At 30.2% G+C, this 12,514-nt stretch overlaps 1 protein-coding gene across 1 annotated transcript; it reads left to right on the top strand.

The window, feature by feature from the left end:
• Nucleotides 1–5,170: 5,170 nt before the first annotated feature.
• Nucleotides 5,171–7,655, top strand: LOC117909033 (G-type lectin S-receptor-like serine/threonine-protein kinase SD2-5). Its single transcript, XM_034822935.1, has 3 exons — nt 5,171–6,395; nt 6,482–7,216; nt 7,258–7,655. Exons 1-3 carry the CDS (start codon nt 5,171–5,173, stop codon nt 7,653–7,655), a joined length of 2,358 nt encoding a protein of 785 aa, XP_034678826.1.
• The last annotated feature ends 4,859 nt before the right edge of the window (nt 7,656–12,514 follow it).

The raw sequence follows: 12,514 nt of genomic DNA, 5'->3' as shown, positions 1-12,514 counted from the left end.
AACAAAGAAAGAGAACAACGACATACATAAACACACTTCCTACCACAGTTAGGTAAATTTTTTAATGGTTTTGAGCTGTCTCTAATTGACTTGTAATTTTAAATTTTGAGCTTAGAGCATATTGTCACATATAGTTTGTTGCCACATGGGCTATGCTGTTGCGTTAAAACTCTAGACTCATGACAATATGCTCTAAAGCCTGTTTAAAAATATTTTGAGAATAATTCTTAAATGATAGTTTTTAAGAATAATTTTTAAAAATAGTTCTATAATGTTTTCTAAAATAAAAATCTATTTCAAAATTTCAAATGTTTCCAATCTACTTTGTATAATCTCAAATATTTTTTAAAAATAATTTTTATTTATAATGTTTTACTTTTATTCTTCATATCGTATAATTATTTTTAAGATAATTTTTAAAAAATAAGTAAAAATAATTAAAATATATTTTCAAAAAATATCCTGATATAATATTAAATCTTCAAAATAATATTTTCTATTAAAAAATTACCAAATATATTTCACAAGTCTAGAAAGCAATTTTCCATTTTTAACCACAAAAAATTGTTTTTAAAAATAGTTCCAAAGAGACTTTGTGAAACATAGAATTGAGAAAACAAGAAAGTGTAATAAAGGAAAATTGAATTTAGAAAACAAGAAAGGGTAATAAAGGAATGTTATAATGACAAATCCTATATATTTTTATTTAATGGTTTGAGCTTTGGCAAATTCAGCTGTAACCTATCAATTTTTTAGATTAGAACATAATAATGAATATCCAAATAGAAGAATCCTTTAACCAAATAACTCATGCTTTTATTGGATTGAAAGTTAATTTTGCCAATATTCAAGCTAAGCTATGCTCAAGGTCGAGAATTGGTTCAAAAGTAGAAGGTGGTCCAAAAAACTAACACGAGTTTTTGAACAACTTTCCCCTTTTCAACCTCACTAAGATAGGTTTTTCCTTAAACCATTTACCCTTGTTCGAAGGGAGAAGTTAATTCATTCAATAAAGCGTTATTTGTTTGATTTAGCAAGGGGAGTGTTACAAATAAGTCACCAGCCAATGAAACAATGGTTTATAACAAAGCGATCTGAGACATCGAGCGAAGAGCTCCAATGCGCGTATTAAGAGCTACACGGATGTCGTTGTCACAAAAGTCAAATCAACATCATAACAATGACATTCTAGAAATTGTTGGGTCAACTACAATTGGTCTAATATCTATTTGCATATGTGTTTAAAATCAATCCACTTGATATCCCGACAACTCAAAGTAGTTAGATATATATACTCTAATCAATCTTCAATCTAAAGATGCCTTGATCTCATAGAATATTAGAATACATGGTTTTTTTTCCTCCATTCTAAGGAGGCACCTTATCAATTGGGTTGCCTGGCTGACTCTTCTAGCTTGGTTTAGGGTTGGGTTAAGATTGGTTTGGAAATTTAGTTCTTAGCACAAGCTTCATCCTATACCCATAGATAGGATAAATTAGTTTGACTATTTTACTTACAAATATGTAACAAGATTTTGTGTGGTAATGCCTTGTTACATGTTATTTTAGTATTAAATGTATTTTTAAGTTTAGTATATTATTGTTGAATGTCACAAATTGTATAATAGATGTATTACCACTTATTTTATTTTTTTAAATATATAATACTCGTATAAGTTTTTATTAATTTTGTCTTTGAACTTACTATTGATATTTCTATAAAATCCAAGACTTCCTTTGGGTGGGACTCAAGCTGGGCCTAGGATCCAGCCTAAAATTTTGTGTGGGTTGAGCCAAGTTTTAGACCACCTAACCAAATTTCCATCCAATTCTAAAATTCTTCCATTTCCGTATTACATCTCTTCCTTTCTTTCTAGAGTTACCAAATTGTTTTCCATGATTCTGTTGCTTTATGTTATATTTGGTCCCGGAAAATACTATGGAAAGAAAAAAAATGTTTTCGAAAATAATTTTCTCATATTTGGTTATCTTATGGAATATACGGAAGAAAATCAAATGTAATTAAAATTAATTAAAAAATTATACATTTTTAAATTATCTAATTTTTATATTGATAAGTTTAAATAAGTCATATGAGTTTAAAGTAATAAATAAAATTAATTTATTGAATTTAAATTTATTTTTTGTTTTTCTTTACTTTTTCTTCCCTTCTACTTTTTTTCTTTATTTTTTTCCATTGCATTTTCCCTCTAATTTTCTAAGAACCAAATATAACCTTAAATTTTGAGAAAATCAATATAACTTTCATGGGTTTCTTCAATTTCATTTTTCACAACATCTTTCACATGCTTGTCAACTAGAGGTCACGTACCATCTTACTTTCTTCCATAGAAATGGTAAAAAGAAAGATTTATGCAAATAAAAAATTTGGAAACAAATACATACATATTTTATGATCCTATTAGTTAAAACAAATGTCTATACCGGAGTCGCAACCAAACCAACTCAGTCTACTTTTATTTATTTAGTTATTTATTATTTCGATATCTTTTCGTAAGCATATTTAGATTGGATTACATATGTTTTATTTATAAAGTATTTTCAAAAATTGTTTTAAAAAATAATTTGATATATATATATATATATATATATATATATATATATATATATATATATTTTAAATACTCTATAATGTTTTGTAAAATAAATATCTATTTGAGAATTTGAAATCTCCTTAAACTATTTTATATTTTTTTAAATATATTTTAAAAATAACTTTTATCTTTAATATTTTTTTAATCATTTTCTATATATTTATATAATTATTTTTTAAACAATATTAAAAAGCAAATGAAAACAATTTAAAGCTTGCTTGGAAACTGTTTTTTAGGTTTTTTTTTTCAAAAAAAAAAAAAAAAAACAAGAGAAAAACACATTTAGCAGGCTAGTTATAAGTTTTCTATTCTTAAACACACAAATTTACACGTATCATGTCCCTATCTATCAGTTTTGAGTTCTGAAATCAAGCCAAATGTCAAAAGCAGGCTACATTGATAGCAATAGTTACTATAAGAGTCAATTTTTCCAAATCAACCTTTTGAAGATCGCCAGGCCTGCAATAGGATTAACTGTAGTCACTTCAAATTTTTTTTGGGTACATTTCGCCTCCATCAGAGAATGTCCAAAAGGAAAAGACAAAATGAAGAGAAAGAGGAGTTTTTGGGGGCAAAATGGTGATTTTACAAATATATATGTATATATATTAAACTTTTTGCAAAACTTATATTCAAATTAGCTTTTTTATTATTACATAAGAGTCCTATCATAAAAAATATATTTTTTTCAAAATTTTAAGTTGAAGGTGTAATTACTAATGAATCGGTAATGGAGTATATATTTCTAATTATTCATAGAACTTTCCATGAATTGATGTATATAATTTAATATATATAACTAAAAATATATACTTTAATAATAAAAATTTTATACATTTAAACTTAAGAATGTAGTATTACCTCAATAAAAGATAATTAATAAAATTATAATAAATAAATATTTATTTATTAATAATATTAAAATAATAAAGTTATATCACATATAAATAAGATATAAAATTATATAATTTAATTAATTAAAGATATTTAATTTATTGTATTTTAAGATATTAAACTTATTTGTATTTTACAAATTTATCTTTACTGAAATAATATAATACTTCTAAGTTTCCACATATAGATTTTTTAAAATTATTTAAAGCATATGTTTATAATTTAAAAAAAAACCTATTATTTGTACACACAATATATATACCTTGAAGATACATTTCGAATTAGTTAATGAGATTAATTAAAAAAATCTACTACAAAATGTAATTTTTAATAGTTTAATAAAGTTACAAAAAAATTACTCACTAAACATTTATATAGTGAGAAAAAAAGTTTATAATTCACATATCTCTTCAATTCAAAAATGAAGTCTTAGTTGATAATCGAGGTTTCAATTAAAAAATAAAGTCTCAATTGCTAATTACGACTTAAGTTCAAAAATGAAATCTTAATAAGAAATTGAGGTTTCAATTAAAAAATAAAATTTTAATTGTCATTGCAGTTTCAATTTGAAGATAAGTCTTAGCTAGTATTAACGTTTCAACTTAAATTTTAAAAGAAAAAAAAATATAACATGACTCTTACGTGAGGATAAAGAGTGTTAGTTGAATAGAGTTTAGTTTAAATATAAGTTTTACAACAGGGTTAAACCTTATATTTTTTTTTCTAGGCTATTTTACCGCAAAACTTGAGAAAGAGGTCATGTTTTGGGCCTACTAGCCAAATTTCCATCATTAGTTCCACCTAATTCTAAAATACCTATTTCACACTACATCTCTCCCTTTAAGGGTTCGAAGACCAAATTGTGTAAAGTAAAATTTTCCATGATTCTATAGCTTTAAAATTTGAGAAAATGTCAAAAAAAAAAAAAAATCTCCCTTTCAAAGGTTTCCTCCAATTTTCATTTTTTTGAACAACCTTCACATGCTTATCAGCCCAAAAGCCCATCTACCATCTTACTTTCCTGCATAGAAATTGTGAAGAGAGATTTTTGTTAATAAAAAATTGAAAACAAACACGTACATATTTTACTATTCCATTAGTTAAAAACCTTGTGCCTCCCACAATTATCAACTATTATGTTAGATGTCTAGTACCGTAGTCAAAACCAAACCAGCTCAGTCCACTTTTATTTATTTCTGTTGATATCTTCTCAGAAGCATATTTTGATTGGATTACATAAGTTTTTCCAGCATCATTCATTGAATTAATGTTATTTTTCATACACATTTACAGTTGCTTTCTCGTTTTAATAGTATATTAGTGTATCTAAAGATTAGTTTATGATAATAATTACAAATTTATATCAGTGTCATGTCACTATCTATCAGTTCTGAGTTCTGAAATTACGCCAAATGTCAAAGGCAGGCAACATTGATAGCAATAGGTGCTATAAAGAGTCAAATTTTCCAAATCAACCTTTTGAAGATTGCCAGGCCTGCAACGGGAATAACTGTGCGACTTCATTTTTTTTTCAGTACATTCGCCTTCCAAGAGAATGTCCAAAAGGAAAAGACAAAGTGAAGAGAAAGAAATCTGTATGGACTGGCTGAGATGAGAGATATAAAATGTAGCAGAACCTTTAAGCAGACACCAAGAAAGAAATGGCTATTGCGGGTGTGAAGAGGGCTATTCAGCTTCTAGTCCTCTTTCTAAGCCCTTTGATTCTAAATGCCTATTTCAGCAACCACCCATCGGTGAATGTCCCTACTTCATGGCAAAATTTTTACAACAGTGATAGAGGAAGCTGGAAATTCAATGATAATACTCATGTGAGGCCCATCCTTGCACTCGATCTCAATGGCCAACCCAGTTTTGGTTTTGGATTTCTCAGAAATGGTACTACCAATGCATTCTATCTTGTTACTCTTAAAATTGCAATAAGACCCAATTCCTCATTCAGCGATTACGGTCCTCCCCCAGTTGTTCTTTGGTCTGCCAACCCGAATCGTCCAGTTGAAGAGAATGCCACTCTTGAACTGACTGTGAACGGAAAGTTGGTTTTAACAGATGTGGATGGTACTCCTGTATGGTCTGCCAACACCTCGGGTGCCTTTGTTACTGGAATGAACTTATCACTTGGAGGAAACTTGAAGCTTGTTAATGGTAGCGGGTCTGTTGTCTGGCAGTCCTACCGTTTCCCAACCAACACATGGCTCCCTGAACAACGGCTACGTATTGGAAGGAACTTAACTGCCAGTGTTTCCATGTCCAATTTGTCCAGTGGTATGTTCTACCTCTCAATAACTCGCGGTGGCATCAACGCCTATATCAAGTCCGTGCCTCCACAGCTTTACAGAACTCTCCTTCGTTTTCATGCTAATAATGCCACACCTCTTCGCTTTGGGATTGGATCTCTCACCCTCTCTGGCAACTATGTGACCTATAACCAGATTGAGAAAGAAGATTTTCAGTTCATGAGGATGGAGCCTGATGGGCATTTAAATGTTTATCAACTTATTGATGGTTATAAGGAAACATTGTACTCTGATCTACTGAAAGATGAGCACTATGACGACTGTGCTTATCCCACGGTGTGTGGTAACTATGGCGTTTGCTTTGAAGGACAGTGCAGCTGTGCTGGAGGTGGAAGTTCGATTTATTTTCGGCAGTTAAACGCTACCGCAGCCAGTTTTGGGTGCAGGGAAGTTACCCCTTTGTCTTGTCCAGATGCCCAGCTTCACACTTTTCTCGAGGTCATGAATGTTACTTGTTTCAACTTTGCCCCCCAGCTTTCCAATATAGATGCAGAGAGCTGCAGGAGGGAATGCTTGAAAAATTGTTCATGCAAGGCAGCAATGTTTCGCTACCAAGATAATACCTCAATTGGTACATGTTATTTACCTTCTCAGATCTTTTCACTGATGGGCATAAGGAAGGAAGTATTCAATTATAATGCCTTGGCATTCATCAAGGTACAGAGATCAACACACAAGAAGAGCAAGTCATCTCTGGTTTCAGTATTGGTACCCTCTATTCTGGCTCCCTTACTGTGCTTTGCTTTTTTCATTGGCGTGTGCTACCGTTATGTAATGCAGAAAGGAAGAAAAATATCGAAGGAAAACATAGGGAGAACTCTGGAGATGAATCTTCTATTCATTTATTCAATGAGATGAAGAAGTTCTCTTTTGAAGATCTAAGCAATGCCACACAGGAGTTTGGGGTAAAGCTTGGTGGAGGCGGGTTCGGGGATGTGTTTGAAGGAATGTTGGGAGATGGGACGAGAGTTGCAGTGAAACGCCTAGGCTCCGATGTGGGTCAAGGAAGAAAAGAATTCTTGGCTGAGGTGAAGACGATAGGCAGCATTCACCATTTCAATCTTGTGAGACTGGTTGGATACTGTGCAGAGAGATCAAACAGGCTTCTAGTTTATGAGTTCATGTGTAATGGATCTTTGGATAAATGGATCTTCAACCAAGACCAAGATCAAACCCTCAACTGGGAAACTAGAAAAAAGATCATCCATGGCATTGCAGAAGGCCTTAAATATCTACATGTTCATTGCAATCCAAATATAATTCACTTCGATATCAAGCCTCAAAACATTCTTCTTGATGAGAAGTTCAATGTGAAGATTTCTGATTTTGGATTAGCCAAATTGATTTCCAGGGACCAGAGCGATGTGACAACCGTAGCAAAGGGAACTCCAGGTATATGGCTCCTGAGTTTATTCGAGGCAGAAATTTTTCAGCAAAGATAGATGTCTACAGCTTTGGAATTTTGATCTTGGAGATCATCGGTGGACGAAAAAATCGGGACTCCTCTCAAGTTGACTACCTCATCGATATGGTGAAGGTGAAGGCAGAAGAGGGTCAACTGTCTGATCTAGTAGACGATCGAAATGAAGATATGCAGTGCCACAAAGAAGAAGCTGTGAAGTTGCTGAGGATTGGCATCTCCTGTTTACAGACTGATCACCATAAAAGGCCTTCAGTGTCTCAGGTGATACATGTTTTGGAGGGTTCTATGGACGTTGAACCTATCACTGACTATAGCTTTTTGTCAATGTTTCCCATGGATTCTCCACTAGAAGCCAATCGAGCTGTCTCAGCCCCTCTCATTGCATCAGTCCTATCAGGACCAAGATGAAGATTAGTGTGTGTTTCTACAGTTAGTATTTTCATATTGGTTTGCTCTTTGAGTGCTTGTAATGAAATTGTAACAAGTATATAGCTCTTCAGTGACTCATTCAGACCTATAGCCAATTCCATGAGAACGCATTCTTTTTTCCGACATTCAATTTGATGATGATCATCCACCTCCAGGCCTAAGGTACTGATCTCGAAGTCAAGGGTTTAACCCTAGGTATGAGATCCAGTGACCTAGTTGGCAGTCAAGGAAGTTCATAACAAATATTTAATTCAATAAAAATAAATTTTATTTGTCATTTTCCAAAAATGTTGTGGCTTAAGTAGATTAGAGAAATCATTCAAAAGTTCTAAAATGGTTGTAAGGAGACAATCTAGGCCCTAAACCATCGAAGCCGAAACCAGGGGAATAGGCTGGGGCTAGTACAGCTAATTCAAACCGGAAGAAAAAGAAATCAAAGAACTAGAAGAGTGTTGAAAAGTATTTCAACTCTCCTTTTAAGCCAATTTCAGGAGTCTTTAATATTTTTTCTTGTTTAAATAATATTTTATAGTGAAATTTTGTTGTATTCTTTAGAAAATCAGGAAAGAATGTAGACCTTGGGTAATTGCTCTACATATTGCAATATTTGATTCAAAATGATTTGTTTCTATTCTGGGTGTCATTGGCTCTTCATTAGTTGTCATGGAGATTGGATTTACTGAGAATATGATATTATTCCTTTTTGTGTAATTTTTCTCATTCCCTTCAAGTTGGTAAGGGGCATGGAGTGAACTCCTACCTTGTGTCTGAAAGTATTGAATAAATGTCAAGCAACTGGTCTGGTGAAAAATCAGCTACTTGTAGATAGAAACGATTGCGGCGAATGTCAAGAATTCCGCACTGCTACCTTGAGCTCAGTTCCCCTAATTCATTCTTGTATTGGTGCTTTCCATTTCTGCTTTAGATGCAAGAAAGGAGGGTCTGATCCTACCTTTTTTTCCCTAGTGATCAATGCTATGCAATGGTCAACATCGATGGGAGGCTCTTCGCTATTCATCTTCCCAGCATTAAAGGCAAAATACTAGGAGAGTCTGTCTCAAGTCTAGGAATTGGACATTAGATCGATACTCTACAACAACTAAGAAAATCAGGCCACGATCAGGACATGTTATTCCTTAATTTTAGTCTAAATATTATTAAATAAGGCTGGTAGAATAATCCTAGAAGATGTTACCTTTCTCATTTAAAACTTTGCTCCTTATTAAAAAACGAGTCTAGGTTGTGTTGGAAGTCGAGAATTGGAATTACTATACATTTTGAAGCAATTTGTCTGCAGTATTTGTTCTCTTGTTCTTATTTGTTGCATACTCGTCTTTCTCTGCAATATTCCAGTTCCCTTAGAAAATTGAGAATTTATACTTATATGATTTTTTTTTTCTTTTTGTTGTGGGGTTTTTGAATTTGATATTTTGATTAGATGCATACGTAGACAATGTGTATTGTACACTTGTTGGTTTAAATTAAACAAGAAAATGAGTTTGTACTTGTCTTGATGATTATATAAGCAAACGAAAATTAGACTACATTTACTGTTTTGGTCACGAGGCATATATTAATATGTTGGTGTGACTATTCATTCTTGTGGAATGGGAAGCAAATTAAAAACAAGAGTTAGGATTTATGGGAATGGTAAGGAAAGAGAAGAGATTACTTTTTCTTGAAACATGGATAAATGGAAGTTGAACTCTTAAAAGGACTTCATGAAATCATCCAAAGTCTATTAGGCAACTATTTAAAAAAAAAAATGATTTTCATGCTCAAAAAATGTTTTGTAATTTTTTTTATATATATAGGAAACAATATTTTAAGAACCTGTTACAAAAATAAGGTGTTTCTTAATAACAATTTTAATTATTTTATTTATTTTATAAAACCAATTTTAATAAACAATCAAACAAATTAATATAAAGAATAATTAAAAATAAAATACTACAAATGAAAATTATTTTTAAAAATTTAAAAATATAGAAAATAATTTGAAACACATGCATTCGAAGTTCCCAAAGAAATTTTTATCTTAAAATACTTTAAGCAACTATTTTTGAAAACTATTCTTAACAACTGTTTTGAAGGAATTGTTTTTGAAAACGTTCCACCACATGCCCGAAGTTCCCCACTTGTTTTTTAAGAACTTCAAGATACACATGCACAATTAGTTTTCATGCAATGAATGTCAACATTAAGTTAAAGCATAGGTCTACTATTTATGGGTGATTTAGTTTATCGAGTGCTTAAAAGATTGGTCTAATATGATGAGTTTCTGGCTATTGTTTGATGTGGAGCTGCCTCAAAAGATGTTCACCATATTTAGAATTTACTATGAATGAATGCATTCACATTTTCTCTACGCTTAATTTCGTATCGGATGGTCCAAATAAAGAAATATATATTACACATACACATGGTTTTGTAGCACGTATGGTGGGAGAATTCATTATGTAATTTTGGGATTCTCTCACGCTGAGAAGACGGATTCTATTTATAAAATGCTATTCAAGGAAAGTAGAATGGAGAAGACGTATTATATTTATATTATAAAACAAGAAAGAGGAACAATGAGATACATAAAAAAATATCCTACAAGTGTTTAGGTAAATTTTATTTAATGATTTTGGCCTTTTTCAAATTAATTTGTAATCTCAAATTTTGATCTTTTATATATATAGAAAGCATGTAGTTCACTAATTTGTTTGAAAATATTTTATAAAATAGTTTTCAAAAAGAAACTTTTAAAAATAGTTTTCAATAATAATTTTATAACATTTTCTAAAATAAAAGTTTGTTTGAGAATTTAGAATGCTTTTAACTCATTTTCTATATTTCCAAATATTTTATTTTTATTTTCCATATTATATAACTATTTTTTAAAAACAATCCTTATAAAATAAACAAAAATAATTGAAAATAATTAAAATATGTTCTTAGAAAAAATTTGGATTTCAGTGGAGTGAAAGCTTGTACTTTATGGTGTGGGTATAAAGGTTTGAGAAACATTTCAAAGTTTAATAGTTGTATCTAACTTTTATAGTACTTTATAATATTGTATATGGTGGAATACAATGATCCTCTCTCATTTATAAATATTTGTTGTTGGCATGATGATTGATTAAACTACATTAAGATCTCATTATATTCATGTGCGGACAATTTTTTTTTTTTTTTGTATTCCTACACTAATATATTAGCATTAAAGCTTCTGCCGATGTTGGAGAATTGTTCTTGTCATCTTTAACTTCTTGAAATAGTTTGAAGGTTTTGATTTCACAAATAGAATCACAAGCATAGACACTCGATCATTTGTTGCATTTTTTATTTTAATAAATACATTGAGATCTTGTATACGTTTATGTGTGAATTGTTTTAGTTTTGTATTCCTACCCTAATATATTTGCATTAAAGCTTCTACCGATGTAGAGGAATCATTCTTTTCATCTCTAAGCTCTTGAAATAGATTGAAGGTTTTAATTTTCTTTAAGCTCTTGAAATAAATTGAGGGTTTTGATTTCACATATATAATTACAAGCATAGCCACTCCGTTCATTTGTTGCATTTTTTTCTTTTATTAAATATTTATCCTTTTATTAAATTAAATATATTTTAAAATTTTCCCACCCACTATATGAGAGGAGACAAGAAAGTAACGTTACATGTAAAAAGAAAAGAAAGAAAAAAAGGACGACAATAGTTTGATGTAGATGGTTAAGACTGTATTTTGTTTGATAGGGGGCCAATTTTGTCCAAAATTCACATTATGTGGAGGATGATGACTAATGAGTTACAACAGGTCTATAGTTGTTGTGGGCAGGATTGCATATGCGTCACGGTCCTTAGAGATATTACTTAGTACTCATTTGATATGGTGGGTTAGGGTGGCCTATCTCCATTACAAATGTTTGACACCTATCTTGGACACACCAAAGATGTGGTTCCTATGTGTTAATACCACCTGACAAGCTCAATCATTGATATTTTATAAATTTAATTATTGTAAACAATTTTTCGCAACTCCAATATTTCATTTTGAACTTCAATTTTCGGTTTAAATTTTAGTTAAAGAGCTCTATTTAAATAAAAAAATTGAGTTATTATATTGAAAATTTTCTTTTAAATACTAAAATGATTTCTTTAAACAATCTTTCAATCATAGTTTTATTTATGTAAGCCTTTCTATTTTTTATTTTTAAAAATAAAAGCTCTTTTATAAAACATATAAATTCTCTCATGAGATAGTTAGATATCCTATTAAATAATTTTAACAATTTTGAAATTTGAGGAACAAAATTTTAAAATATTAATTTTTTTTTTTTTAAAAAAAAACACAAGATAAATTTGTATTTTTTTTTTTTAAGAATTTTTATATATTTTTTTTAGAAACTTCTATTTAAAAAAAAATAGAAAATGTTTCCAAATATTGTTGAAGTGAAAATCAAAATGTTATTTCAAATATTCAACAAGTTTTCATGTGCGAATAATTTTACTCAAAAAATATTTAGCTTGAAAGTATATATATATATATATATATATATATATATATATATGTGTGTGTGTGTGTGTGTGTTTTTTTTAGGAACCCTTCTTTATTTTATGTAAAAATCTATTTTTTTATCTTGTTTTATAGAATTATTATAATAATAATTTGACTATATCAGTATCATTTCACCAACAACTTCAACTTTTGGTTAAAACAAGAGCAAAACAGCATTAGGAACTTTACATAAGGAAAAAAAAATAAGGTATCAATTTGATACATACCTATTGAACTTTCCATCTTCACCGTTCAAATTACATACAAAAATCTAGATTGTTAGATGAAGATA

Source organism: Vitis riparia, chromosome 19 (genome assembly GCF_004353265.1).
Source record: "Vitis riparia cultivar Riparia Gloire de Montpellier isolate 1030 chromosome 19, EGFV_Vit.rip_1.0, whole genome shotgun sequence".
Lineage (NCBI taxonomy): Eukaryota > Viridiplantae > Streptophyta > Magnoliopsida > Vitales > Vitaceae > Vitis > Vitis riparia.
This window is presented reverse-complemented; position numbering and strand designations above follow the sequence as displayed.

Coding starts and splice junctions, on each gene's coding strand:
- LOC117909033 (XM_034822935.1), top strand. CDS start 5,171: ATGGCTATTGCGGGTGTGAAGAGGGCTATTCAGCTTCTAGTCCTCTTT. Junction 6,396..6,481: donor CCAAGATAATACCTCAATTG/GTACATGTTATT, acceptor GCATTCATCAAG/GTACAGAGATCAACACACAA. Junction 7,217..7,257: donor CGTAGCAAAGGGAACTCCAG/GTATATGGCTCC, acceptor GAAATTTTTCAG/CAAAGATAGATGTCTACAGC.